The following is a 27482-nucleotide window of genomic DNA, read 5'->3' on the forward strand; positions in this document are numbered from 1 at the left end:
TCAGAATTTTGCTTATTGCTGGTATCCTGTTTTAAGATCCTCGTATCCTCTGTGCGCACAACTGTGAGAATATTCAAACAACGTTCTTGGATTTGTACTTGTATTTGCACAGGACGACTGCATTTAAGAATTAACCCCACACAGTGACAGGGATAAGTATGAATGATAAGTAAACTTGCAGGATCCAAAACCTACTGTGTGCATTCACAAAAGCAGATTTGGATAATCTGTCAAAACCTGCACATGCAAAAAAAAACAGCAAGGAAACTGCACACACCCCTCTCATGTTTGGTGGTGCCTTTCCTAGAGTATCAGATGACAAATGCTATGCCAGAATAATGTATTTAGGATTCAAGACTTAAGTTTTTTGCAAGTTACTCACAAACTGAGCATATTCATTTTTGGTGAAAATGTCTTTAATATTAGTATCTTTTTGTAAACTAGTATTTTTGTTCACAGAGATCCAAATGTCAAAACAGCAAGTGTCAAAATATTTGAAAAGGGGTTCAATTTTGCTAGAAAATAAAGTCAATTGGCAGAGTCAAGTATAGTTAATACAGGATTCTGATTATCTGAGGTGAAATAGGTATAGTCACATTAGAACTTTCAAACACTTTCATGTTTCCTTCCTATTAGTGAGTTAGCTAGCCCTAAATATTCATTACCTCAGTCTGTGACAGGTAAAAAACCACCATGCTTCTGGAATCAGTGAATTATTTTTAAACACTAGTATAAAGATTAAAATCCCTGTTTGGATTTTGCACATGAACTATAGATCACTGAAAGTTTCCTGTTGCACTGCAGCAAAAAAAGGAAATGTAACAAAATATTTATTTGCTGCAAAGTACAGCAAGATACTTTGGTAATCTCACAAAAATGTCATACTGGAACTTGTTACAGTGAGTTCAATTTGATCTTTTAATGTAATACAGTACATTTTTATAAACTTAACATTATCATTGCAGAAGAGCATGCTAACTGAATGTTAGCAATTTATCTTTTATACATAATTATAATCTACTGTAGCTATGTACGCAGATCTCAAAATGTTAGTACATAAAATATTCATTTTCTTTATATGAGATGAGAATGAACTTAGAAGAGGTTTGAATACAAGAATGACATATTTGCTGTGCCTATTTCTCAAGAAATAATGATTCACACATTATTACCCAAGAAATCAACAGTTAAATTGCAAAACTATAGTTTAAATTTACAATAAACATTATGATCAGTAATGGTGCATCAATATTCCATGAAGTTTAACCTAACCATGTTTATGCACATAAAGCCTCAAGAGTCTGCAGCAGTTTCAGCATTACTTTTTCATATTTTTGTATAAAATTGACTTAAGGTACATCTTCCATAAATGTTTTCAGTGCAATTCTGTCAAAGAGGAAAATACAAAGCTAGCTTTCAATCATTTTATACCATAAAAAACCCTCAACAACTTGCATTTGCACTGCTGAAGCATAAGTAAGCCAGTTCTGTTGTGCCAACTACTTCAAAGTCAATTCACATCAACCATAAACTGCCTTTCTAGTCAGCATTTCCCCCACATCTATAGGTATAAATGTTGAAAAGCTGAATACTGGAAGAGGGGGGAAAGTTAAGATGAGGCAGAATAATCTAATTGTTCATAATACTTTTTCCTAGTGGTACCAAAAAAAATGAATAATGAAAAAAATTCTAAGGGTTGCTTGTTTTATTAGTGATCTTACAGTTTGGAAATTGGTGAATTTGTGGTTTAGTATTATCCTTTCCTATAATCTTTACAGGCAACCTTGCAACAATAACTTATTTATTGATGGATTATGTGAAAATGCTCCATTATTCAATGAAATAAAATTTTCTTAGGTTAGAAATTTACTTTCCATGTGTTGTCAACTGTAGGGAACCAGAGGGAGAACAGCACCTGAAATTATGATGTGTGCTTGACTAAGCAGAGTATAGTAAGTGATATATTTTGGTTCAAAGACAGTTTGTAAACTGTTAAACTGTATACAGGATACTGCTCTATGTATTTTGTTTCTTTTGTTGTTTTTTTTTTTTTTTACAGATAATAACTAAAAAAAAAACCAAACAAAAAAAAAAACCCCAAAACAAAACCAAAAAAACTCCAAACAAAACAAACAAAAAAAACCCAACACAAACCAACCTCTCTCTATTGTAGCACAAAATAAAAATGAAGCTTCATTCAAATCTTGAATACCTTGACCGTAATAATTGACAGCTGGTTATTCAACAAAAAACTTAGCTCTTCATACCAAAAAAATTTGGCTCAAAAAACAAAAACAAAACAGAAAGGTACAATAAACTCTCAATAAAAGGATCTCTCATGAGGCAACCTACCATATACTACTGCTAGATACGAGTTTCAAAAAAAACATTACATCCCATTTTCAGCACATTTTTCATAAACATGCAACTTCACTATAAAATACAAAACACTTGGCTCTCAAGAACAGCTTTATAAAGACACACTGCATCAATAAAATTTCTCTTTGTGATTAACTTTACATTGTAATAAGAACTGTATTTTCACTAATGTTTATATATCAGATTTCATATTATAATGTAGTAATAATTTGCTCTTTGTGAACATCATGTTCAGAAGGAAATATCTATACACATTAACATACTAGACTATTAAAAACTCAGTTACAGAATTTTATTGATACAGTAGATTAATAAAAACTGATAGGGGAAGATAAAATGGGTAGGGTATTCAGTACATTATTTAATAACACACTTTTAAAATTAAAGTATTTTAAATCCTTTTTGAATTTTCAATGCCACTACAAGTCCAGAAAAGTCTGGCATCAATACTGAGGTGTAAAACAAAACTTCTTTCCAAATTTGCATCTCTTGTATTATTCTATCCAATATTGTTCAACTGTAAAAGAAAGTAATTTAGCACCTCTGATGATAGGTAGGTGCCTGAAGGTAAACACACTAGGTTATATTCATGAAGGAAACAAGACTGTTTTTTCTTCTTCTTCTTCTCCTCGACAAATAGTGGCAAAAGAATGTGGCACTATTTGTTCAACTGACTTGTTTTTCACAGTTAAATGTCAACAAGAGTACAAATACGAACACTGACAGATATTGCTTGAGATCAATTTTCAACAAACTCTGTTCTTTTTTTAAATCAATCGATCCAATAAACAGTGGGGTACTGTCAGTTTAAAGCCGCAGATAAAAGCTATACAAGCACTTTATAAGTCAGAAACATTAAAAAAAGAACTATTTACAGTTTTCTTCTTTAGTTCATATGTCTACAAAGCCAGCGCACATTACACTTCACAAAAATCCACAGTTAATGATATCAACATGTGTGTGGCTAAAGCTTGTGACCTAGGGACTGCAAATGCAGGGGCAGTAAAATAGGTTTTGTCTTCTCTTCAGCAACCCCATTTGTGCACTAACAGCTTCGTTCAGTCTCAAGCTTTATATTAAAAGCATTCTTCAAAGCTTTCACCTGGAAGGCTGGTAACTACATGCTCACTCATCGCCTTTCCCTTTTGGAAGTTCTGCGACGGACCTATTTGGAGAAAAGATATTTTAAACGTTTTTTACAGAAAAAAATTTGAAAAATTCAAGAACAAATACATTTTATAATGGAAAAAATGCTCAGGCTCACTCAATAATGTTTGAGTATCCATATGCAGTGTCATTCATTACTCATTTGGTCACAAGTACAAGTCTCAGTCAATGACCAACTTCATTTACTGAGCCTGCATCCTTAATGGAATTCACAACAATGCAGTTTCCTTTCTCAGGGTTTTCATACCACCCTCAGATGCTCCAACCATCAGATTTATCCAAAAGTGTGAAGGCATTCTCAGTTTTAGTGTGACTACTAACAATGCCAATGTATTTGTATGAAATAAAGATATAAGTGAACTCATTTTAACATATGCTGGTAAGAGGAAGAGATCAGTTTAGGATTCTGTTCCAAGACTCCATGCTTATTTTCCAGTACTACTCATTCTGTGTGTCTGTTTTTTATGAAGCTTTATTCATTATTAAAATCTAGATGAGAAGAATTGCAGGAGTTACTTGGAAAATAATTCCCATTAGATGCTACACAATTCTGGCATACAGATAGGAAAGGCTACACAGGACAGAAACTTCAAGATATTTGATAAAAAATTGTATTTTCTAAGAAATGCAGCTTCTCTAGGAAACTACAGTGCAGCTCCACTACACAACAGTGGCAGCTGACAACCACCCCATTCATTTTAAAGGAGGAAGGTTAAGTTCTAAAAACAAGAAATCATTCTAAGAAGAGAGGCCATTGTCTGATCATCAATACACAGAGAACACCACAAAGACTAACAAAGAAAAGCTCAGGCATTTCTCTTACGTTGATTGTAGAAACTTCCTCTTCTTCCATTACTTCTTCCTGGGGAATATCATCACTGACAGGTGAACCACTCTGAAACACGTCCATCTCTTCACTGGATTCATTCTCTTTACTGGCTGCTTGTTTGGAACGCCCTGCACGGCTACAATGAGAAGAAAAATAAAGATTAGCTTCACAGCACCTATACATCTGCAATATGTATGTATAAACTGTATAACAGAGCAAACATTCTAGTTCACAAAAACAGCAGCCTTACCATTTCTTGTTATATAATGCTGCTGTCTTTTACACCTGTCTAGTTCATCCATGCACAGAACTGAAGTGAAACTAGGAGGCTGGACAACACCATTTGAAAACAAAATTGTTCCACAACAGAGGCCCAAGAGCACAAAGCTGAACAATTTTGCCCCTACAGACTTGGCAGATTTTTCTCTTCAGTGCCATGATACAGGCCAAAATAGGTTGACACAACACTAACCAGTGAACAGGAAAAGCCAAACAGCCAGAGACTGAATATTGTTTGTTAGTTTTCTCTCTATTCAATTTCATGAACAGATGTACTGTACTTCTCCAAGACTTCTTACACAACAAATCTGAATAGCTGCATCTATGTTTCTTCAGACCTAGAAGAACCCATATTGCTACCCATGAAATTAACACCTAAAACACAAGTCGTCCAAGCTATCTTAGGGATAACCAGTGTAACCAGGATAATCAAGAACAATCAGTCAACAATATCTTAAACTGTCTTTGTTGGTTATGGGATTTGTGCCACAAGCAGAAAGCACCCATTTGCTTAAAAGGAGAATTAGCCAACACCCCTTGCCTTTAAAAAAAGCCAACTACAAATGTATCCAAAACTCCACAGCTGCACCTACAATACAGTAGCACAATTCAGAATCAAATCACTGAATCATCCCATTTACTGCAGGTGCAGTCTTGGTGCACCCAAAGTTGGTGATGTTTTGATTGAAATGGAACTAGAAACTCAGTTCCAGGCACACAACAGACAGACTTCAATCTCCAGTGGGGGCACAGATCCAAAACAATCGTACTCTGATGCTATCACATTGTGAAAGTGGTAGGAATTTTCAATCCTGAGAACCACTAAAATTCAGACAAAATAAAATCTATCAATTGCATAGCAATTATAGTATTTCCAAACCAACCAACTTGCCATCCCTTAACACAAATTAGCCCAACTCAAGTCCTCCAAGACTGGTAGAAGCAACGGAATTGAAAAGGAAGCAGTAGAATGATTCACAAGCTAGGTTCTTCCTTTCATATATCACAAAAATATGCCTGTTCACATGTGCTAATTGGTAACCCAATTTGCTATCAGAAATAGGTTATACACTACCACCCACAGGATACATCATCACCTCATACACAAAATCCCAAATTCTTATGCCAAATCCACTCCCAAGGAGCACAGAAAGCTTTAAGCATTTGGTATAAATATATTTATCTTGCAGCACACAATGCTGGCTCAGTCTATCAACTTCCTTCAGTGAAATCTGATGCAGATGAGGGAGAAAGGCTTAACTACAATGCACTTTGAAGACTGAGAAATGGCTACTGTCTCACTTTTTCTTGCAGATTTGGAAAAGGAACAGTCAAAATATGGGTGGTCTGATAAAACAAACAAACATAACCCCATTTTTATTTTTTAAATGAAATCTAGAGTAGATACGACAACTTTGAACCCTGACAGCTGACAGAACACTGTACATCCACGTGAAGGAGAGCTATGCTTGTTACTGATCGTGGGTAGTGATGCAGTTTACTGTCAGCTTAAAATGGAGTAAAGAAACATACCAACTTCACAGAGAAAAGTTATTTAAATATTTAGTAAAAGGCATGTTTGACAAACACCACATAGCACATCACCCAACAATAACTTGTTGGTTTGTCTTCCCTGCATGGCAGTAGCAGTTTCCAGCTCTTGTTCTACCACATGTGTGGTAGTAACTTCTGGAGTAAGCAGCCAGTGTTGGTCCTGTGTTTCTGGTTCCAGAGTAAAGGAGAAGCACAGGTCTGACCTGAGGCAGGGAAACTGGAAAGGTCAGGATGTATTGCATGCAATACGCCAGATCACGTGATCCGGAGTGAGCCCAGAATTTGAAATGAGGGCACAAGCTTGTTCAGGCAAGGTTCTCCTGTAGGGAAGATCCCTGGTTTAAGGCAAGTCAGTACACTACACTTCCAGAGGAAGAGCAATGTGATGCTAAGCCCAGAAGCCAGAAAGACAACAGAGATATACAACAGTGTCAGACAGTAGATGTCCCCAAGTAGTGCCCCAAGGAATTTATATCAGGTTTTAGACAAGTAAATATTCTCCATAAGCTGCAGTTTGAGACAAGTGGTGAAATAACCCCTTGTGCACCTCTGCTTACATATATTATCTATATATGTACAGAAAAGTACAGATACCTGTATTTTCCTCTAGCAGGCACAAAAAAATGAAACTAGCCAACGACAAGTTTACCTTCATTTGGGAACTTAATCCACTTCAGAATTTTCAGAAGCTACAACCCTTCACTGATCACAACACATCTTTTCCACATGAAAATTATTTAAGTGGATAGTAAGAAGGCCACAAATTAGAAAGCGAACATTAATTTAAGGAGAATCAGCATAAACTTAATTCTCCACAATTCTGTTTCACCATAGTAACAATTTGATTCTTCCCCGCTATCTGAAAAAAACAAGGCCACTTTCCTCTCCCTTAAGTCCTAATAAAGCCCTATCTTCAAGGCCTCTGTATGCTTTATTGACTTTTCTCCTGAAAAAAACAAAGCTACACACATGCTACCTGCGCACATTAAAATTATTTACAGCCTCCTGCTCTGTTGTGAGATGCCCTAGGTGAAGCAGCTAAGGAAAACATTTTAGCAATAACAATAGCAATTTATTTTCTTAACTGTCAACTACAGCATTCCAAAGTATTTTCAGTAAAGGTTTGCTTGGGGGCACAGAGGCATTATTTAATTTTCACTAAACACAGATTTAGAGGACTTACACTTTTTTTTGCTGTGCTGGTGGTGTTTGTGATGACCTTCCTCGTCTTTTCTGTGGCGTAGACTGTGCTGATTCAACTGTACTAGTTTCAGATGGTTCTGCTCTGTTTTGAGGAAGACCCAAATTGCAAAGCATCAAATTATAACTAATGTCCAAAGATAAAAAACACACAGCTTACAAGAAGATGGACTTACCTCTGCTGTGTTCTTTTTGATGTCCTGTTTTGCCTGCCTTTTGGTTTTTGTTCAATATTTTCAGTTTGCCTTTCTTCCTCCTCCTCCTCCTCTTCCACTGCAGCTGCTGGCGGTTGTTTTTTTTTGCTCCTTTTTGATGACTTTGCCACTGGTTCTTCCTTTGGTGTTGCCCCATTATTTGTCCTGGTAGGGCGTCCTCTTCTCCCTTTCTTTGGTGGACTGTTCTGTTCATCCTCACTTTCTATCACATCTTCTTTTAGCCTTTTCTCCTCTTGCCATTGTGTTTCATCAGCTTCTGATACAACTGCAGGTCTCTTCCTTCCCCGTTGACTACCTCTAAGCTTCTGCTCTTGACCCACTTTATTCAGGTCATCTATGCTTAGCTTTTCTTCTGAATCTGTGATAGTGGCTTTCTTTCTTCCTCTAGGCTTCTCCATCTCTGACTGAAAAGGCAAGATTGCACCATTAAATTAAAAAATTAAACTGCCATATTAACAGTCACATTTAGAAGCTTCCTCCAACAAGACAGTCTTCAAAGTACACAAGTTGTCTCAGATTGTTTACCATATGCATTTCAAAAACATTTGCAAAAATATAAACACACACCTACATATAAAATACCAGACAATGGGGAAAGATTATTTGAAAGATGAGTAGTTAAAACCCTGAAGTGTGTAAGGCCTTCTTCATTTGTATCCTCTGCTGTGTCCAACACAGTAGGACAGAACATCCATAACTGCATTTCTATCTAACAGGAAAACATAAAGACAGAGAAGATGGGAATTGCCAACTTGTGCCTTCAGCTCTTGTTGTGAGCTGCAGGGTGCTTATGCCTGGCTCCTGTGCTGGCACTGGCAAGGCACTAATACAGAAGACAGTGGCAACCATAGACTTTACAACCATAGAAGGAAGCACAGGAATTAGTGGTAGCTGCCAAGTCACTATTGTCAGAGCTGTACCAACATTTGCTCTGAGCAGCAAAACAACCCTTAAACACTCAAGCCTTCAAACAAACAGTTTGGGTCAAAAGGGACGTCTGAAGATCCTCTCATTCCAACCACCCTGCCATGGGCAGGGACACCTTTCACTAGACCAGGTTGTTCAAAGCCCCATCCAACCTGGCCCTGAACATCTCCAATGACGGGGCATCCACAACTCATCTGGGCAACCTGTTCCAGTGTCCCACCACCCTCACTGTAAGCAATCCCTTTCTTGTGTCCAATCAAAACCTCACCTCTCTCGGTTTAAGACTGCTCCCCCCTGTCTCATTACTACAGGACAAGTCAAAAGTCTCTCTCCATCTTTTTTACATGCCCCTGTTGTATAGGAAGGCCGCAATAAGGTCTTCCCAGAGCCTTCTCTGCTTCAAGCTAAACAATCCCAAGTCTCCCAGCCTTTCCTCTTAGCAGAGGTGTTCCAGCCCTCTGATCATTCTTGTGGCATTTCTCTGGGTCTGCTCTAACAGCTCCATGTCTGTCTTCTAATGGGGACCTAGAGCTGGACACAGCACTCCAGATGAGTGTCCCAAGAGACATCAAGAATTGCCTCCTTGCCCCCACTGGCCAATCTCCTTTTGATCAGGCTCACAGCCCAGGACACAGTTGGCTTTTTGGGCTGTGAGCACACATGGCTGGCTCATGTCTCGTTTCTCATACATGACTGACCCTGAGAGTCCTTCTCTGCAGGGCTGCTCTCAATCCCTTCATCCCTCAGCCTATATGGATACTGAGGATTGCCTGGAGCCAGGTGCAGGACGTTGTACTTGGAGCTCTTGAACCTCCTGATGTTCTCCTGGGCCCAATCCTCAAGCCTGTCAAGGTTCCACTGGATGGCAGCCCTTTCCTCTAACATAGCAGCAAAGGCAGAACCCCTTCTGAATCATAAGGTTTGAAAACATTCATAGAAACTATTCCTTTTTCTCTCCATGCTCTAGTTCTCTAAAGAGCACAGTAAAGAGCCATAGACAGTGCAAAGATTTCAGTAAGCAGCTGCTAGGGCAATATTGCCCCAACCAACCCTCAGAAAAATAAGAGCAGAAAATATTACCCATCCATCATTTCATGGGTACTCTTTCGTTTCACATCATGAAATTTTCCAAAAGTCCAAATATTTACACTTTCTGTTTCATACCAATGTTTGTTTCATAGTAACACTACTGTATTTCAACGCATTTATTAGTATTTACCACATTGAAATTTCATCTACATAATCAGAGATATATAATTTAAAACCTGAATGAAGATTTTTTCCCTGTACATCTGCCTTGTGACATAAGATACAGGTCAGCTTACATACGCATTCATGTTTCCATTTTAACCAAAAACTTTTTTCAAGAAAAGCAGAAAGAAAATCTAGGAAGGATATGAGGGTAAAAAGGAAAAGAAATTGAAGGACAAAAAATTACCCTAGAAGAAAATAAGAAAAATGTTTGAACAATGATGACATCTCCTGTCAGTTCATTTCTTCAGTGACATTCTCGTTATTCCCCACTTTATTTGCTTTTGCAGAGGCACATCTGTCACTGCGGCTCTTTTTAGCCAGTAAGTAACTGCTGCCAATTTTCAAAGTAAAATTTCTCCCAGGGGCTAAACAGTGTTCCACAACCTTAGAACTAAGATGTTAATCTGTTAATCTAAGGTGTTAATCTAGACAAATATCCTGAAGAGCGATACCTTTAGAACATGGACCTTCTGCTACCCAGTGAAAATCCTGCTTCTCGGTAATCCTTGCTGTAATCTGCTCCCCATCTCCAAAAATCCAAAAATGAGTTCTGAATCCACCATCTTGAGCAACTTACTTACAGATTTGAAGTGGAATGATGCTCTCAAAAGTATTCAAGACACTGACCTGTATTTGCTTTATCACTGAGCTTTCTCACTAGTTACCATTTCAACTAATGCTTCTAAACATGAAATGCATGCCGGGAGCTGTCTGGACTCTCAGACTTAAGGGTTTACAGAACTGTTTTGTGGTTTTTTTTGACAAGAGATTCCAGATTTTTCTTATTTAGTTATAAACTGGTTTGCTTTTCCCATAGTATATTATAGTTATTTATATTTCAAGACAACCAAAAGTTCAGGAATTTTTACTAGTCAGTAGCTTATGTCCCAACCAACCTAGAAAAATGCACCAGAATGACATAATGAGAGAAAAGAGAAATGTCAGAGACAGTAAAAAGAAATAAAGCAGCGGTGACATCAGATACAGGACATTTTTAATGCAGCCTAGAAAATCCAATTCTAGCAAATCTGATCTTATTACTTTCTCATGCGTATCCCAAATACTACAAAATTTACAGACTGTCAACTGCTATTAAGGCACAAAGAAGTGAAACTTACTAGTGGTAAGGGAAATTCTTACTATTTTATCTGACCTGCTTTTAGAATTACAATACAATTATAATTTTCTTCTGTGGTTTATTTTATTGTATTCTGATACAGGTATAAATACTGCTTAAGGTAATATTTAGCCAGCTTGCAAATTCTTTTACATATTAAAGTACTACATCTGGGTGAAATGTTTTATATCCTCATTAGGAACCTTTCTTATTACTAAACTACAAATATATATATATATATATATATATCCATTAGTAAGAATCAGTAATGATACTACCACTCTCCAAAGCCTCTGTAACCTCAGGGACATGATTTTTTGGTGGACTTCACCCTTCCAAGTTAACAGTTGGACTTGATGACCTTTAAAGGTCTTTTGCAACCTATATGATTCTATGAGAAATAGAACCTCTTTTTTCATTGTATTTTCATATCCAACTCTAAACACATTTTCCAGTAGTTTAAAATATCAGCTCAGCTTCATGTTTCAACATATTTTTTAATTATCTCAAATATCATCACATTAATCTTAACAGCTCACCCTTACAAGATCAGAGTCGTCCCTTTTGTCAGTTTTCTTTCCTGGTAAGGGTGAAGCCAGTGTGAATTCTTCATTTTCACTGTGGTCCATTTCAGTACTGTCAAGCCTAGGATGAATAAATATATATTTCCCTCATTGTTATAATACATTGGGCAATCATTAAAAAATACTAAGGACGACAATTTTCATTTAAAAAAATCTATTACTAAACCAAGAACAATTTGGCAGAAGGAACCTTTCACTGTGGGTACTATAGATATCAAGTGTCACAAGCCACATCCTTTAAGTCTCAAGACAAATGTTTGGAGCAAAACCACGTTCAATTTTCTTTTTTCACTGGGAAAGATAAGCAGTCTTTTTAAACAGAAAAGTGTGAGTTGCAAGAGATTTGTTTGCATACAATTGCCTACACTTTCCTATAGCCATCAAAGATTCCCACAGACAGACCCAGCCAAAGAACACACATCTTCCTATGGTGAGGTTTAGGCAATAAAACAGGAATTCAAATTTCCCTCTGCTTTTTGCAGCAGCAATTTCATTTTTATTTCAGTTTCTACAAATGTAAGTGTGGACAATAATGCCTCCTGCATATGTAAAACACCGAGACCCACAGATAAAAGGTAATGCACAAAAGCTAATCCACAAGTCATTTAATTTCATCTGCAGAAGCAAGATTTTTAAATACCAGTGCATGCTTTTTAATGAAAAGAAATACGCTACTGGCATAGTGAGTGAAAAATGTTCTGTCACTCCTACAGATGTGCAATCTGTATTAACTGGATTGTAATGGGAAGCTTAGGTTTTATACATCCTCTCAAAAGATGCAAATCTGCCTGTACATATTCAGACAGACTAAACTGGAAATATCGTGCATCCTGAATCCTTCCCATCTCTTCTCTTTCTCTTTGGCATCTCCACCCAAAACATTAATCCCTTAAACTTAAGTGAACTGGAGAGATCGTGAAGATGACAGAACATGTTAGGCTGTGAGCGCAGCATTTTTTAAAATTTGATCTCAGATTCGTTTTGCTAGATACAGAGAAGAATCTGGAGTCCTAGAACCTGCCATTAGCAAGTAATACAGTGCAGCATGTGAACCTGCATGACATGTATGAAATAAGCCTTTCTGCAGACTTTCCAGTGGAGAAATATTTCTTGCAAAACACTGCACTACATTTAAAATTAATATTATATATTGAATAGTCACAGCAGTACCAAATGAGAAGTCTTAAATTCAAACATAACATTACCTAAGTCTTGAAAGAATGTGAAACAGTAGAAAGAATACAAATAGTGGAGGCTATACAATCTCTCACTGTCCACAAAAAAACCCCCGAAAAAAAACTAGTGACAATATGACTTTCAGTTAAAAGAAAAAAATGAACATAAGGTACGTAAACTGATGAATAACCTACAAAACTGGCACAAAATAAGCCATAATTTTAAAGACACATAACTAGAAGATGACATATAGCATTACAGTGCACTCACCTCTCCATCACTAAGCTAACCTAAAATCCAAAAAATACTTGTCTGCAAAGTCCAGCAAAGTGCAGGACTCGAGGAGGAAGTCATGCAGGACCACTACAATGGTCTACCAGTCCTTCCTGGGTGGGATGTGTTTGTAGCATTACAGCCAGGTTCCCAGGGACTGCAGCTGTGTGTACACACACACACACCTATGCACCCACACCTGTGTACATATATACGTGTGGGGGGATATAGCTATCTACCTAAAACACACTGCAAAAAACCCCAACCCTGCCCTCAAAAAATTTAAAATATATGAGGCTTTCCTTTTCTCCTTCAGCCAGTTCTGGATGTAATTTGATTCTGGGGTTTGGGGTTTTTTTGTTTTGTTTTGGGGGCGGTTTTGGTATTTTTTTGTTCTTGTTTGTTTTTTGGTGGGTTTTTGGTTGGTTTTTGTTGTTTTGGGTTTTTCTAAGAAAATTTATTTCTGGAGTTACAAAGCCATATTCATGGTTTCAGTTATACCAATGTGGTACTGTAACTTTACTTCAATGTAAGATAAAAGAATTCCATCTTTTACTTAGACAATATTATAGAAGTATTCAAAGTTTCCATTACAAATATTTGAAGTATCAAAGATCCTTTGTTGTCTACCAACCTCCCTTTGATCCTTCCCGGAGAGCTTGGATTTGAACTGCTGCTGGCATTGCTTACAGTTTCCATTCGTGAAGATTTGGATTGAGACTGCTTGCCTGCTGACGAAAGAGGCTTATTAACTGCTCCAAGAACATTGGCTGCTTTGGGCTGAAACCAAAAATATATTTCCTTTATTTTAAGCTACACGTTCAGATATTGTTAACATGTACTATGCTTAAAATAGTCACAGATTTCACTTTCTGCAATCATTATGTTAATTTTAACACAAAGTGATAAACATTTTCGTATGAAGGCTACAACAGACACCAGAAGGAAGCTGAGGAAGCTGCAATCAAATAAGTAGCTGTCACCAAAGCTGGTATTCTTCTCTCTAGCTTTGGATTCTGTCCTCCTCTCATTGGAAGTGCTGTGTGTTCACTGGACCATACAGTCAAGCAGTGCATCACTTTGTGTGCCATTTGTTTTCTGCTGATTTATCTACCTGAACCAGCTCCCCATCCGCATCAGAAAAGCACCCGGCCCAGCAAAGCAGAAATAGCAGCACAAGGGCCCTTTCAGCAAAGGAGACATTACTGGCAACCATGTTAGTCTCAACTGGGAATAAATGAGTATCTCAAAAGCCAAATGCTGTCGAGAAAATTCTGATACTTCTTGCACAGATTTAAAAATGGTAGGCTTTTAATAAGTGCCACAATTTCCAGACACTGGTGAGCTTCAGGTTATTAATTTAACTGGATTATCTTTCAGACCTGCCAACCGCCTCCAGCTCATACTAACTTTTGAGAGAGCTGAAAGAGTTCAATTATTCCTAAAGAGAATGCCAAACACCCATGTACAAAAATTTTGAGTTAAAGACCATTCCCTGCATCTCTCATTATCCATCTTCTCCTTCAATATTAGATTCTAACTATGTCTGCAGTTAGTGACAGCTACAAAAAGTTCAACATGCATATCATATCAGCCTTGGGTGTTTCTTTTTTCAGAGCTACAGACCATGGAAGTTCTGGTTATACTTTTATAGCCAGAGGGAATTTTACACTTAAAAAGATTCATTCTGCACTGAGCACAAAAAAAAAAAATAGCATATGCTTTCAAAAATAAACCTTGGAGAATCAAATCCAGTTTAACAATTTACTTCTATTAGTTTAGAACTAAATGTTAATCAGTGTATGTTGAAAGAGCTCAAAAGCAAAGAGATTTTCAAATTCACACCAAACTGGATTTTCTGCTGAGGAGGGACTAGGAGGGCCTGCACAAAGAGCTCCTCCCTTCCACAGAATCTACACTCAAAGCCTTCCTGCCCTCATTGTTATCTGCTTATATCCATTCCACTAACATTTACCCAAGCCAGTCTGCCACTTGCAAAAATAAGACTACCCAGACCAACTTTCATTTCATGCTCTTCCCATGACAGTGAAGAAACTGAAAATTTTTCTGGTCAAATACACCTCTCCTGTTACAAAGTGTCAAAACAACACAAGAAGAGCTAGAATACTCAGCACTAGAAATATAAAATAATATAAAAGTTAACTAAGGATTCAAAAGAATTTCGATGATCTATTCCAATCCATAGATGTTGACTTTCAATTTCTCAAAGAGAAATCTGCTTCATTTCCTAGCTTGTGCTCCTCCTTTATTATTAAGTTACTATCTGACAGTTAATGCTTCATTAGCAAAGTTAAGAGTAATGAAGATTTCTTTCTTTCACAAGGTAACAGGATGCATTAATCCAGATGAAAAGCACAGTTTGTCACTTCCTTTACCAGATAATTATTTTATCCTAAAGACTACCTGGGTTTAGTTTTAGTGAAGAAAGAACACTGCCATTTAATAGAATGCATATTCTGAAGGAGCAAATTAACAAAACTATAGAACAGTCAGTTATCTTGTAAGGTACTGTAAAATGGTATTCAGCTTTGCCAAACATTAATGATGTGACTTTTAAAATTATTTCTGTTAGAGTTTTCCACAGCTGCCACTTTGTATGCAACATTGTAGTCTTCTGCAGTCTAAAAAGGTTAACCATTTCGTCAACTTGACAAATATTATGGGTTATATTGGGGTGGTTTGGGATCCTCTCCTTCTAAAGACAACAGGCTTTGCCTATTGTGGCCACCACCTAGTATAGACAGCATCAGTTTTCCTTTTACCCATCTCTTTCTCTATACCTAGAAACAATTGGTTCTCTTAAACATAGCGATTAATTAATTACATGCTAGTTTTCTTCAAAAAAACAAAACAACCAAAAAAGCCCACAAAGAAAGCAAACAAAACTGTCACTCCAAAAATAAAGACAAACCAGAACACAAACACAGCACTAAACCTCAACCCCCCATACCACACCTACCTTTCCAGGGGTGAAAAAAGACTTCATTTCCGGAGGAAGATAATTTTTGGTGTTACTGAAATTCTGTAAGAAAAGGGGGTGGGGGCAATTACAGCAATAATCAGCAAACAAGAGATAAACATTCTGGAGCTTGTACTGAAAGATTTAATTTACATCATTTATGCTTTTGATTTTTTAAACTAGAACAGTAATATGGGAGTAGGGGGGAAGAGAAATTGGTGTGTGCACATATATTTATTTATAAAAACATATACATACATACATTTTCAACTACAATGTAAGAGGGAGAAGTCTGAAGTTACAAGAAATATTTAAGAAAAATAACTGTGAATTACAACTAGCAAATATTTAAACAGACTTATCTCAAGAAAAATTAAATGCCAAAGTATACCTTGTCAGGTTGAGTAAAATATCTGGCTGGAAGCACAGGGTCTTTAGGGGATTCCAAACTGTATGTTGTACTCTTTGACATAATGATATTCATTGCTACATCACAGACTGTATATAGTTTCTGTAAATAATAAAATTTAAAAACCAGTCCATTGAAAATCTTCAAAAAAAAGACAGTGTCTCTTTCATGCACAGGACCACAAGCAATCACAGGTCAAAAGCAATCATAAATATTTAACACTAGCCTGCATCTCAAACAGTGTCTCTCAGGATACTGAAATACAGATGGTAAAAGCAAAAGCATTGTGAGTCCAACAATTGAAGACTGATGGTTTTCATGGTCTTCCCACACTTAAGAGTAATGCTTGCCATAGTTTCTAAGGCAAAATTAATCAAATGAGCACACACATCCCACCCACCCACTCTCCAAAACACATTTCTGTGGGAAAAGCCGAAAAGTGACAAATCTGGACATGTGATGCTAAAACCACAAAAAAAAAGTTTGATACATGCACTACACAATACCACAGATTTCTAATGTATTCTAATGTATTTTTCTTCCTCTATTAAATTTACTCTTGCACTTTAGAAATGGAATACTAAAAAGCACTTTAGTGGATGATTTAAATAGTAAATTTTATAGTTCGTATCTATTTAAAGTTAGTGTTTAGTAATCTTACTAAGACAGAAACAGAGTAACTGAAAACATTACAACTCCCTTGCAAATGTGCAAGAATTACTGAAGCACAAGAAAATAACTATCTAAACTAAAATAAATATAATCATTACAGTAAATATGTTTTCATACATATACAATTCTATTGAAAGACATTTTCAAGTTGGTGTATAAAGAAAAAGCAAGTCCTTCACATTAGCAGGCCAGAATTAAATGCAATTTTCAATCAAAAAGTATCACCTACTTCATTCATTTTTTGATCATCTGGTCCTTGAGCATCCTTAGTCTGTTTGATATTTTCTACCATTTTTCTGATAAAGGCATGACTGTTGTTTTCATTTTTAGCCATTAATATTTCCAGTATGAACCACAGGCACCTAGAGGAGAAATACAGTATCCCACATGAACCATAGTACAAAAGAAATTCCTTTAAAAAGCACCTCTGAGAACATGGTTAAGTCCAGCTTTTACTAGTATTATGAATTTGAACTAGTCTAACTCTGAGAAAACAGTTCTTTTGCAAAAATGAAATGAAGATGAGCAGAAGGTGAAAGGTTCCTTATATATAAAATATCACAGAGTGCTAAAAAAGCACCTATACTATTTCTCTCAATATTTTACAGTTACTGGCATCATTATGCACACTGGACTGTGTAACAGAGTACAGCAATTAATTAAAATTCCACTTAGAATAAAGTTAGAAATAACACTATTAAAAGTGGTCTTACTCTTTAATGTCCTTGAGTTGTTCAATGTCCTGGACTTTGACATAATCTGGGTCATGAGCTAGAAGATGGATAGTATAAGGAACAACATACTCTGGTAGAAGTGACAACAGTTTCTCTGAAAAGAAGAAGAAAGATGCATAAAAAAACTGCATACCAAGAAGTATGCTTTTCTACCAAGGAGGAGAGGGCAAATCTTAAGGTCAGCATGCATTAAGGTATAAACACATGTGGGCCTATCATTTCTCTATGATGTTTCATTTCATGGCTGCTGTGCACATGTTTCATGCATGCAACAATTAAGATTTTAAGTATCTCTCACTCAGGGCTGCTTGTTTTCTAGCTACCTTGAGATACAGCTCCAGTTACCTCCTACTCCCAATCCTTTCCTCAGTTCAAAGCCTGTATTCTGAAGGACTTTGAAAAGCAGACATGAGGATCGATCACAAAATCCATGTTGACTGCAAGAAGTGGGACCAGCACAACTACAGGATAAGTCACAACTATTTCTTTGGACATTGCCGTGTGAAGCCTTGCTCTCAAGAGAACAAAGGTTTTCTGCAGGGATTTCACAGTCAAATTGCCACAATATCTCTTTCCAGAGGAGTGGGAGGTCACATGAAAGCTGTAACAAAGTAGTAGTGCACTGAGTTTGAAAGGCTCAATCCCACCTAAACAGAGCAGCACAACTCTATTGTGACATTCAAAGCATTCAAAATATTTTCTAGCATTCTCTGAGACTTTTGGAATCCCGAGCAGGACTACAAGAAAGTCTTTCCTCCATTGTGACAGTCTGAAGGCCTATCTCCCTTGGGGATTCAAAAAGAAAGGGTTGTTGCCAATGGCCTTCTCAGAGTTATGATCACAAAATACACTTCCTGTAAGATAACGAACTCCCTGACCCAACCAACACCATGCAGCATGAACTCCAGCACCTCAGAGATCACCTCCCCAGGGGCATGGACAACAGATGGACAAGTTGTGCACCAAAAGTAAAAAAAAAACATTTTTCAGCAAACATCCACACTGCTGACTTTAGCCTGATGCCTAAGTGAAGCAGGAGGACACACAGCACACCTAAGTTACTAAACCTGCAGCCTGTGCAACAGGCAAGACAATGGTCAAAAGAAGGCATCCTGGAATTCCATGTATATTGCTATGGCACAAGCATCTGATCTTTAGTGCTTGTGGCAAATGCAATATTGTAGTATTGACATGCCTTGAATGTACGTGTGAAGGGAAGAGGGAAATTCCCAGCTGCACTTTTGAAAAGTCATATTTTGTGATAGTAAGTGCATGACCAAGTCTGGAAAATCTTCTTTCAGTAAACTTTTACATATACAATATTCAGTTATGATTAAGTCCAAACATCTGTAAATCATTATATACACTAATATGATTTGAAAACTATTTAAAAATACATTAGAAGGCTAACAGTTTTACTTCCAATATATGCATTCATATGAGTAATTTGCTTGACATATGAGCATGTGCTTGAGAAATATTGTGTGCATCAAACAAAATACACCATTATTGCAGACTTTACGAAACTAACAAAGCAATTGCCATGCATACATCAAGTCTTAACCTATACCCTTCTTAGAGATCTGTATAAATAAGGGGTAATGCACAGTCTACAAAAAATATATATAATTTATAAAATCACCCAATGTAGAGTGATTTTCAAGCCATATTTATGTAATTGAAATCCAGTATACTTTGCAAAGCAGTTTTTAGTGTGTTTCAATTGACACTGCACTATTAACTTTAAAAACAGCCTTTTTCTTTTCAAGCACTGTCCTGCATTTTAGCCAGCAGCTGTTCACATTACTAAACAAAAAAATAAAGATAGCAGGGAAGGAAAAGAATATAATTAAAACTTCAGAACACTAGCAAAATTGGCTTGTCTTAGATATGCCCCAAACAAACCAAACCACTATTATTTGTACTAATTAGCAACTTCAATAGAATGCTAATCAAGAGTTCATAAACTCAGTTTTTCAGTAACTTCCTGCCTTGGACCATTTCTCATATAACTATAACAATAATTCCAACTGGGTCTGGAAAATAAAATGAACTAGTTCCCGACAAAACAGGGAAAGAAAAAGTATTGATACATATTATATTTAACCCTGTCATGACAAAAATCAGTAGGGAAAAAAAAATAGAACTTTTATCTCTAATGAAAGAAGACCCTGCCTGAAAGATAGGGTGGCTTTCCTACCAGCACATAAAACTACAATGTGCCAAAACCCTTCACAAGAGTCCTTTATGAGCTTTTAGGAAGAACACTTGTTTAAAAAAATTGGTCTTTACTCTTGTAATTTTTCTGCTTACTGTCTTTCAAGTAAAAGCTCATCATGAGAACATAAAAATTCCTATGCAAGACACGTCTCCACCCAGATGAAACTAGTAAAAGATACACAATCAAAGTAAGTCTCTTCTTGAGTGGCTTCAACTCTGAAGAGAATTTAGAGAATTTAAGAGGGCTGAGAATAATTCCTGCCAGCCTATAAAAGGCCAGTGTGGAAGAAAGAGGTGTTTTACTGTTGGGTACTAGTCCTTAGAAAGTTTTCCTCAGGCAGGGTAAACAGAAATTTACCATATTTTCAACAAAAGCTGAAATCCCCCCAAAATATCCAACAGATATCCTCCTCACCTGTATGAAGTTTTCAAGACAAAACATATCACAAAATCACACATTTATAGATTCAGACAAATAGGTGGAATAAGCAAAGATGCAGATTTCCAAAGGAGGTACTGCCATCATTACCACCCTGAGTTACTGCATGGTCAGCACAGAGAGTGGCAGAGAGAGACACACATTTAAATACTGTGTTATTTCCAGAAATGAGCTTTGGCTGAACTGCTGCAATATGGATATTTTAGGATACAAACAGTTCAAGACATTCTATTTGCTGAAAGCTCAGACTGGTAAATCTGAATGGCACGAAGTTAAGATTGTAATCCTCAAAAAATCCTGCAATCTATATTTAATCCAGACATCCCATGCATTATAGCATATGTCAAATCAAAGGCATCACACAATTATTTCAGCAAGAAAATAATGTATCAGGTGCACTTTGAGGTCCTACTGGATAAAGAAAAGCACAAACACCTAGGTTCCTCTTAATTTCTTCCACAGAATTTTGACAGTAACTTTGCAGCATCTATTTCAAACATATGATAATTCTTATGCTTTCTGTCTACACAATTAAAAAGAGATTTCAACTTTCAAGAGTATTAGTCTTAAAATTACTTAGAAGTGTTTGTTCAATTTATTTTTTCTTTTTTACGTGTTACTGAGTGGGAGAAAAGTACCACTTTTTCTTTAACTCTAATTAATGATACATTAAAGATTTGTCTGGAGACTTGTCTCTGATCAGAGTCTAAGAGGACTGAGAAAGACTGACTGACACAACTAATATAAAGTGATTCATAAACACAGAAGGAAGTCTGTTATCTAACAGCATCTCTGAGATCAGATTCACAAAACAGGTCTGGTTTAGGCTAAAAGGATGAAAAAATCCCCTTCATTTCACAAAAGTCAAATCATCAGTAATCTTTCAAATAAATAAAACTTTCAAAATCTCTCATTCAAAAATACTATAGCTCTTCATAAAGGCCTACTTTTTCCTATGACCCTGTACCAGCATTGTAAGAGTGTATGTCTGTAGCTTTAAGTCAAAAGGACTGACTTAATGAAAGAAAAATAGCTGACATGAGTCCATAATAACTTCCAAAGCATTCTCACGATCAGCCACTGGCACTGAGAAGAAAGAATTGCATCAACTCATCCTGAAGTGCCAACAAATATAGCCCTTTGCAGGAATAACACAAGATCCTACTCAATACAGCAGTGCAAGGACAGTCTATTTAGTACAGCATTTATGTAATAAAGTTACTTATTAGTAATTGCTGACGTAAAATTAATCATTGTCACTTCACTTAGAACATTATTAACATTATTACGTTCAAATAGTACACATAATTGCCTTGGAAAATTACTTCACTTCCAATATATTTAGGCATAAGCATTTGCACAGTTTTTAACAGAACTCAAAGACCTCAGCAGTGCCTGTTAAAAAAAAAATCAAAATAAAATCTGGACAAAAGAAGACCTGAAAATTTTCAGTTTTCATTAGATACCTCCAAATCAAATTTACAGTGGTTCTGTGTATAAAAACAGACAACTATCAATGTTTTCAGTCAACTCACATTTATATTTGAACTACATCACTTGTAGCAAAAAGTGACTTCTATTCTCTTACCACTAACTGCTGCATGTTGCTTCAGATATTCCCTTCTGACATTTATGTTCTTCACAAGGCACTGCCTAGCATGAGCTCTTCTCTCTTTCACGGGATCTTTTGCACACAGTGCACAAATAGCCATATATTCTAGTGGCAGCCGTAGTCTAGAAAGGCCTTTGTGAAGTTTCTGAGCAAATATTTGTCTCACTTGGTAACATTCATCCTATAAAAAAGGCAAAACCAAAAAAGATAACTGTAAACTTTTCTTAAAGCAATATAAATTGTAAAATAAAGCATGGAAGCTCAAGCAAATATGCTAAAACCAATTAGGCCTTGAAGCCACTGAAACATAGGAATTGCAAGAATTTTTTTTTTAATGCCAAGTCAGAGCAATTTAATTGAATTAATCAGCTGAAGCTTGCTTTAAGCTCAGAAGAAGAGCTAAGGTTCAAAAATTGTGCAGGAAGGTATCACACTCAGGACTCAAGGCCTAATTTAGCATAGCAGTAAGGCATGGAGTTACTGAAATTGTTCACAGTTGGGTCACTGGCTTTGTAAAGCCAATGTCAAAGATCTGCACAAAAACATTTTATCCACCAGTAACCACCACCATGTCAATTTTGCTGCTATGATTTCACACATTTTCATCAAGACGTTAATATTAAAAACTGAATAAAATTCAACAGAATTAACAGATAAGGTGAAACACCAAAGAGAGTACCAAGCATTTCCATTATACTGTGGAAACCTATGCACTACAATTGATCATGGAAGAGAATGATCTGTGTTTAACAGCTGCCAAACAACACGAAGTAAAACATTATGAAGGCAGCAAATGTAGTTCTACAGCTTATTAAGCAATGTGTTCCCAGAAAAGGCATGAAGTTTAAATTTTTTTGTATGAAAATAACTTTCTTATATCATTTAAGACATGACAAACCATTTCCCAACACAGGACAAGGAAGCTTAACAGAAACATGTGTAGACAAGACTTTGAAGAAAACATACAGAAAAGCTTAAGGTAAACAAGGTCACCAAAATAGCTTGGCACATTTAACCTGCCAAAAAAAGGTCAAGAGGAAAGATTTATCTCTAAATACATAGAAAAAATGTTAACAGGAGTAAGCAGCTATTTTAGTCAAATGGCAGCTTTGAAGTCAGAAAGGATTGAAGAGTCAACTGTAAGTGCAGGGCCAACACCTAACCACTGGAAATACTGGCTCTGCAAAATTTGCAAATGGCATCTAACGAGATCACATATTAAATAAAACAATGTTCCCTCTGCCTCCACCAAAATTGAAATTGAGAAGAAACTTTTTTCAATTGAGCCCCATTTTCTCCTTTCTGTGCTTAAAGCAATATTCCCTCTCTGTGGACTGAAGCCCTGAAACACCTGCTGCAGCCAGAGTTGAAGTAACCCAAGCCCACAAACTCAAACCATGAGATCTGCTCATCATCTCTTGTCTCCTTACAGCAAATCCACCCCCACAGGAGGCTAAGATAGAACCCTCCTTTCCCTCCCCAGTATCACCTAAGTCTAAAGCCTTTAGGAAGTTCAGAAGAGACGGATGTGGATGTCTAATTGCTGTTCCAGCAGGGAAACGTCTTTGCCTCCAAGGACAAGGGAAGTACAGTTGGTTGCTACTGATGGTATTGTGTGGCCAATTGGAATGACTACAATTCCTTTATTTTTTAATATTGGGAATAACCTTAAATTTGATTCAGTTCTTACATGAAGAAGGAGACAAAACTTAACCAAGATATGCTATTTCTAACAGCATTCACAAACTCCATAAATTAATCCAATTTTATATATCTACACCTCTGAATTTAATGCAAATTCATCAGAAGTTCACCATTTAAATGCATTTAAAAATACATATTTGCAAAACATCAGACACAGCTCTGATTCCTCAATTACACCATCTTGAATTAACAAAGAAAACTGAAAAAGCTTTGGGATCGTTTTAAACAAACAAAACTTATGCCATCCACAAGACTTATTCTAAATACAATTAAATTGCATTTTCAACAGCAAAGCTTATCAGATCTTAAATCTGATCTTAAGCCTTGTTAAACACTGAAGTACTATCCTCAATTACTTTTCACTGTCTCTCAATATGAAGCTCTGTTGACATCAAAATTAGTTCTGGAGATCACAGAAGTCAGCTGCTGGTAAGCTTATAAGACTGGCCAAACACATATGCAACTTATTTTACAATTACTAAAACCACATGCATTTCATCATAATAATGCCCCTGTTTACCAGTGCCACTTTCACACAGCAATTAGTGACAAAATTTAATTATGTATTCTGCACTCTAGTCATTACACATTACAAAATGGCAGCATCAGACAGAAAAAAAAAGTGCCAGCACAGAACCTCAGCAGAACCTGTGCAACCATCACAAGCCTTAAAAAGTAAGATTTTTCCTGTTGTTTAATCTGTTTTCTGATCTGCCCACTTAGAGAATCTTTGCTGTGAATTAAATAACACAAAACTAGAATTAGCCTTGATGTCACGTGCTTTGTGGCTGGACTTAACAAGTGTTAATAACAAAAAAACTTTCAGAGTATTCAGTATCTACCATCAAGAAATAGATTCTAATTCTAACCACTCTAAGCATTAACATATATGTATACATATCTGCACATGCCAAATCTCAAAAAAACCCCAAACAGTACCCCTTATAAGTGAAAAAATCATTAAAGCTATTACAGCTACTCTGCATCTGAGCATCTCCGCTGAGAAAGCGAGAAAGGAAATTGGAGAAGGTCTGAAAAATGCCTACAAAAGTTATTTGTAAGTATTCAAAATCCATTAAGAGCTGCAGTGAAAATGAAAGGCAGAATTCCTGACCTGACAGAGCTTACAATCTAAATTCTAGAAAACAACGTACAAAGTCACGAAAGGCAAAGAAATGTCAATAAATGAAGAAGGAAAAGTGACAGAAATGATACCACAAAGGAACAGATTCTCCTGGAAGCAATGACAAAGCATACGGATACCCACAGGGAGGGGATTACAGATACCCCTACATGGCTTTACAAAGGACAAACCATGCCTGACTGGTCTAACCTTTTACAATGAAGTGAATGTGCAAATGGATAAGGGATGAGCAATTGATGTCACCCACCTGGATTTCTATAAGGGCTTTGACACAGCTATACACAACATTGTTGTCTCTAAATTGGAGCAATATGGGTTTCAGAGATGGACTACTCAACTGATAAGAAACTGGCTGGATGGCCATGTCCAAAGGATTGCAGTCAAAAAAAAAATCAATGTCCAAATGGAGATCAGTAACAACTGGTGTGCTCAAGGGGGAATACTGGGACAGGGATTGTTCATCTTTGTTAATTACACAGATAGGAGGGTTGAGAACATCCTCAGCAAGCCTGTGGATAACACCAAGCCAAGTGGTGGAGTTGACACATTGGAGGGAAGGGCTGCCATCCAGAGGAACCTTATTAGGCTTAAAGATGGGCCCAGGGGAACATCAGGAGGTTCAAGAGTCTCAAGTGCAAGGTCCTGCACCTGGCTCCAGGCAATTCTCAGTATCCATACAGGCTGAGGGATGAAGGGATTGAGAGCAGGCCTGCAGAGGACTGGGGTCACTTGTGGGTGAAAAACTAGCTTTTCACAGCCCAGAAAGCCAACCATGACCTGGGCTGCATCAGAAGGAGAGCGGCCAGCAGGGTCAGAAAGGGAATTCTCAACATCTACTCTGCTCTCATGGGACCCCCATCTGGAGTGCTGTGTACTGCTCTGGAGCAATGGTTTTAAACTGAAAGAGGGGAGGTTTAGATTATACATATGGAAAAGATTTTTTTACTGTGAGGGTGGCAGGCCACTGGAACAGGTTGCCCACAGAACTTGTGGACACTCCATCACTGGAGATGTTCAGGGCCAGGTTGGATGGGGCTTTGAGCAACTTGTTCTAGTGGAACGTGTCCCTGACCACAGCAAAGGAGCTTAATGGGATCATCTTTATGGGTTCATTCCGGTCCAAAGTATGCTATAATGCTACAGTAAAATGTGATACTAACTGGTTTATAAATGTTGAGAACCCTATTATATTCTAATTTGAATTTTATCTCTCAAAATTCCCTTTTGAAAATTCAGGGAAGGTAAGCATTAGACACAAAAAAGGTGACAATATATCTGTTAGAATATCCACAAACAGTTAAGACTGTTATAGCCAGAAAATAAGTGATAGAAATGAGAGATGGAGGAGGGCAAAGGGCCTGCCCTTTACCATACTGAAAGAGTATCAAAATAATGAAACAAAATTCTGATAGGAGCTACAAGGTTAACATTTGCAATAAAGATTTGCCACAGGAGGGAAATGACTGAAGGAATGAACAGATTTTGATCACTGAGTTCACAAGAAAACAGAACATGCAAACACTACATTGGCAAGGCTAGTCTGGCATGACATTATCCAGCTTGAGTATCCTTTCCAGAGCAGAGACAGAACTTATTTGTCATTACACTGAGTGCCTATTTTTGTCTTGATTAATTTTGTTCTGAACTGTAAAAATCTTTATAACTCCTTTTGAGACAAGACTAACATTTCTTTCAGTTTTGGAAAAGGAAAGCTGAAAAGTATCAGACTTTGCTTTGGGTGTAAAGACCTTCAGTTATTACCACTGACTTCCTGCTGTAGTTTTGCTAGATTTCGTCTGCTTAAGTAGTTTAAAGCTTTGTTCCATTTCCCTTGTTTTTCATAGCATTTGGGAACTGACTAAGAGCTCCTTTTCACAGGAACCGAGAAGCTTAAATTCACATAACATAGTTAATGTTAATAGGGACTGCCTTACTCTGGTAAAGGAATGATTTTTCTAGTCTAACAGTAACCAACTCCAAGCAACTTTAGAAAGTAAACAAGATACTCTGTATGAAAGTAAACAATACCCACACAGGAGCCATACTCCGTATTTGCTAGCATTACATGCCAATTTAAAGTCTTCTGACATTTAAAATGGTTTGCAGCTTTTAAAGCTTTAGCTGGACGCAGGAATTAAACTCTAAAATGGCATATCATTATTGCCGCAGACATCTTCTGGACAGGATTCCTTGCAGAGGATTTTTTGTCTTCTGGAAAGCCAGGAGAATACCAGCAGCTACACAAATAACACCAACAGAAGTCCCTTCATGACCACCTTACTCTTGGGGTATGAATCAATCTCTGTACAATTTGCTATGCCTACAAGCCAGAAATAGAGAGGGTCCCTATATCTCTACTTACCATTTGAAAGTTATTTCCTTACTATGGGCTCACAGGCAGAAGCTAAGGATGAAAATTCCAGCATCTCCTAAGGAATATATCCCTATTTCTTCTAATATTTGAAGGATGCTAATTATTTTTGCAGACCTCTGCATTCCAAATATATTCTACCCAAGTATTGAGAAATCAAGATCACTGTTTTCACCACAGTTCAATATACTTTACATCATCTCATTTTAACTTCTAGTAATATTATAATGCAGCTGGGGTATT

General features: G+C 36.9%; 1 protein-coding gene across 4 annotated transcripts in view; it reads right to left on the bottom strand.

Annotated features, from left to right (window-relative positions):
• Positions 1-394: 394 nt before the first annotated feature.
• The window catches only part of PDS5B (PDS5 cohesin associated factor B), a 101952-nt gene continuing 74864 nt past the window's right edge, over positions 395-27482 (bottom strand). For 2 of the 4 annotated variants that reach the window (XM_036403450.2, XM_036403526.2), the window contains exons 25-35: positions 21997-22201; positions 17729-17843; positions 17245-17377; positions 16326-16445; positions 15935-15997; positions 13589-13734; positions 11461-11566; positions 7585-8027; positions 7392-7493; positions 4370-4511; positions 395-3544 (exon numbers count right to left, since the gene is read on the bottom strand). In XM_036403450.2, the coding sequence (XP_036259343.1) occupies positions 3509-3544; positions 4370-4511; positions 7392-7493; positions 7585-8027; positions 11461-11566; positions 13589-13734; positions 15935-15997; positions 16326-16445; positions 17245-17377; positions 17729-17843; positions 21997-22201 (1611 nt within the window). In that variant the 3' untranslated portion in view covers positions 395-3508. The remainder of the gene's footprint in view (positions 3545-4369; positions 4512-7391; positions 7494-7584; positions 8028-11460; positions 11567-13588; positions 13735-15934; positions 15998-16325; positions 16446-17244; positions 17378-17728; positions 17844-21996; positions 22202-27482) is intronic. The other 2 variants (XM_036403606.2, XM_036403686.2) reach the window with 2 other exon arrangements.

Source organism: Molothrus ater, chromosome 2 (genome assembly GCF_012460135.2).
Source record: "Molothrus ater isolate BHLD 08-10-18 breed brown headed cowbird chromosome 2, BPBGC_Mater_1.1, whole genome shotgun sequence".
NCBI lineage: Eukaryota > Metazoa > Chordata > Aves > Passeriformes > Icteridae > Molothrus > Molothrus ater.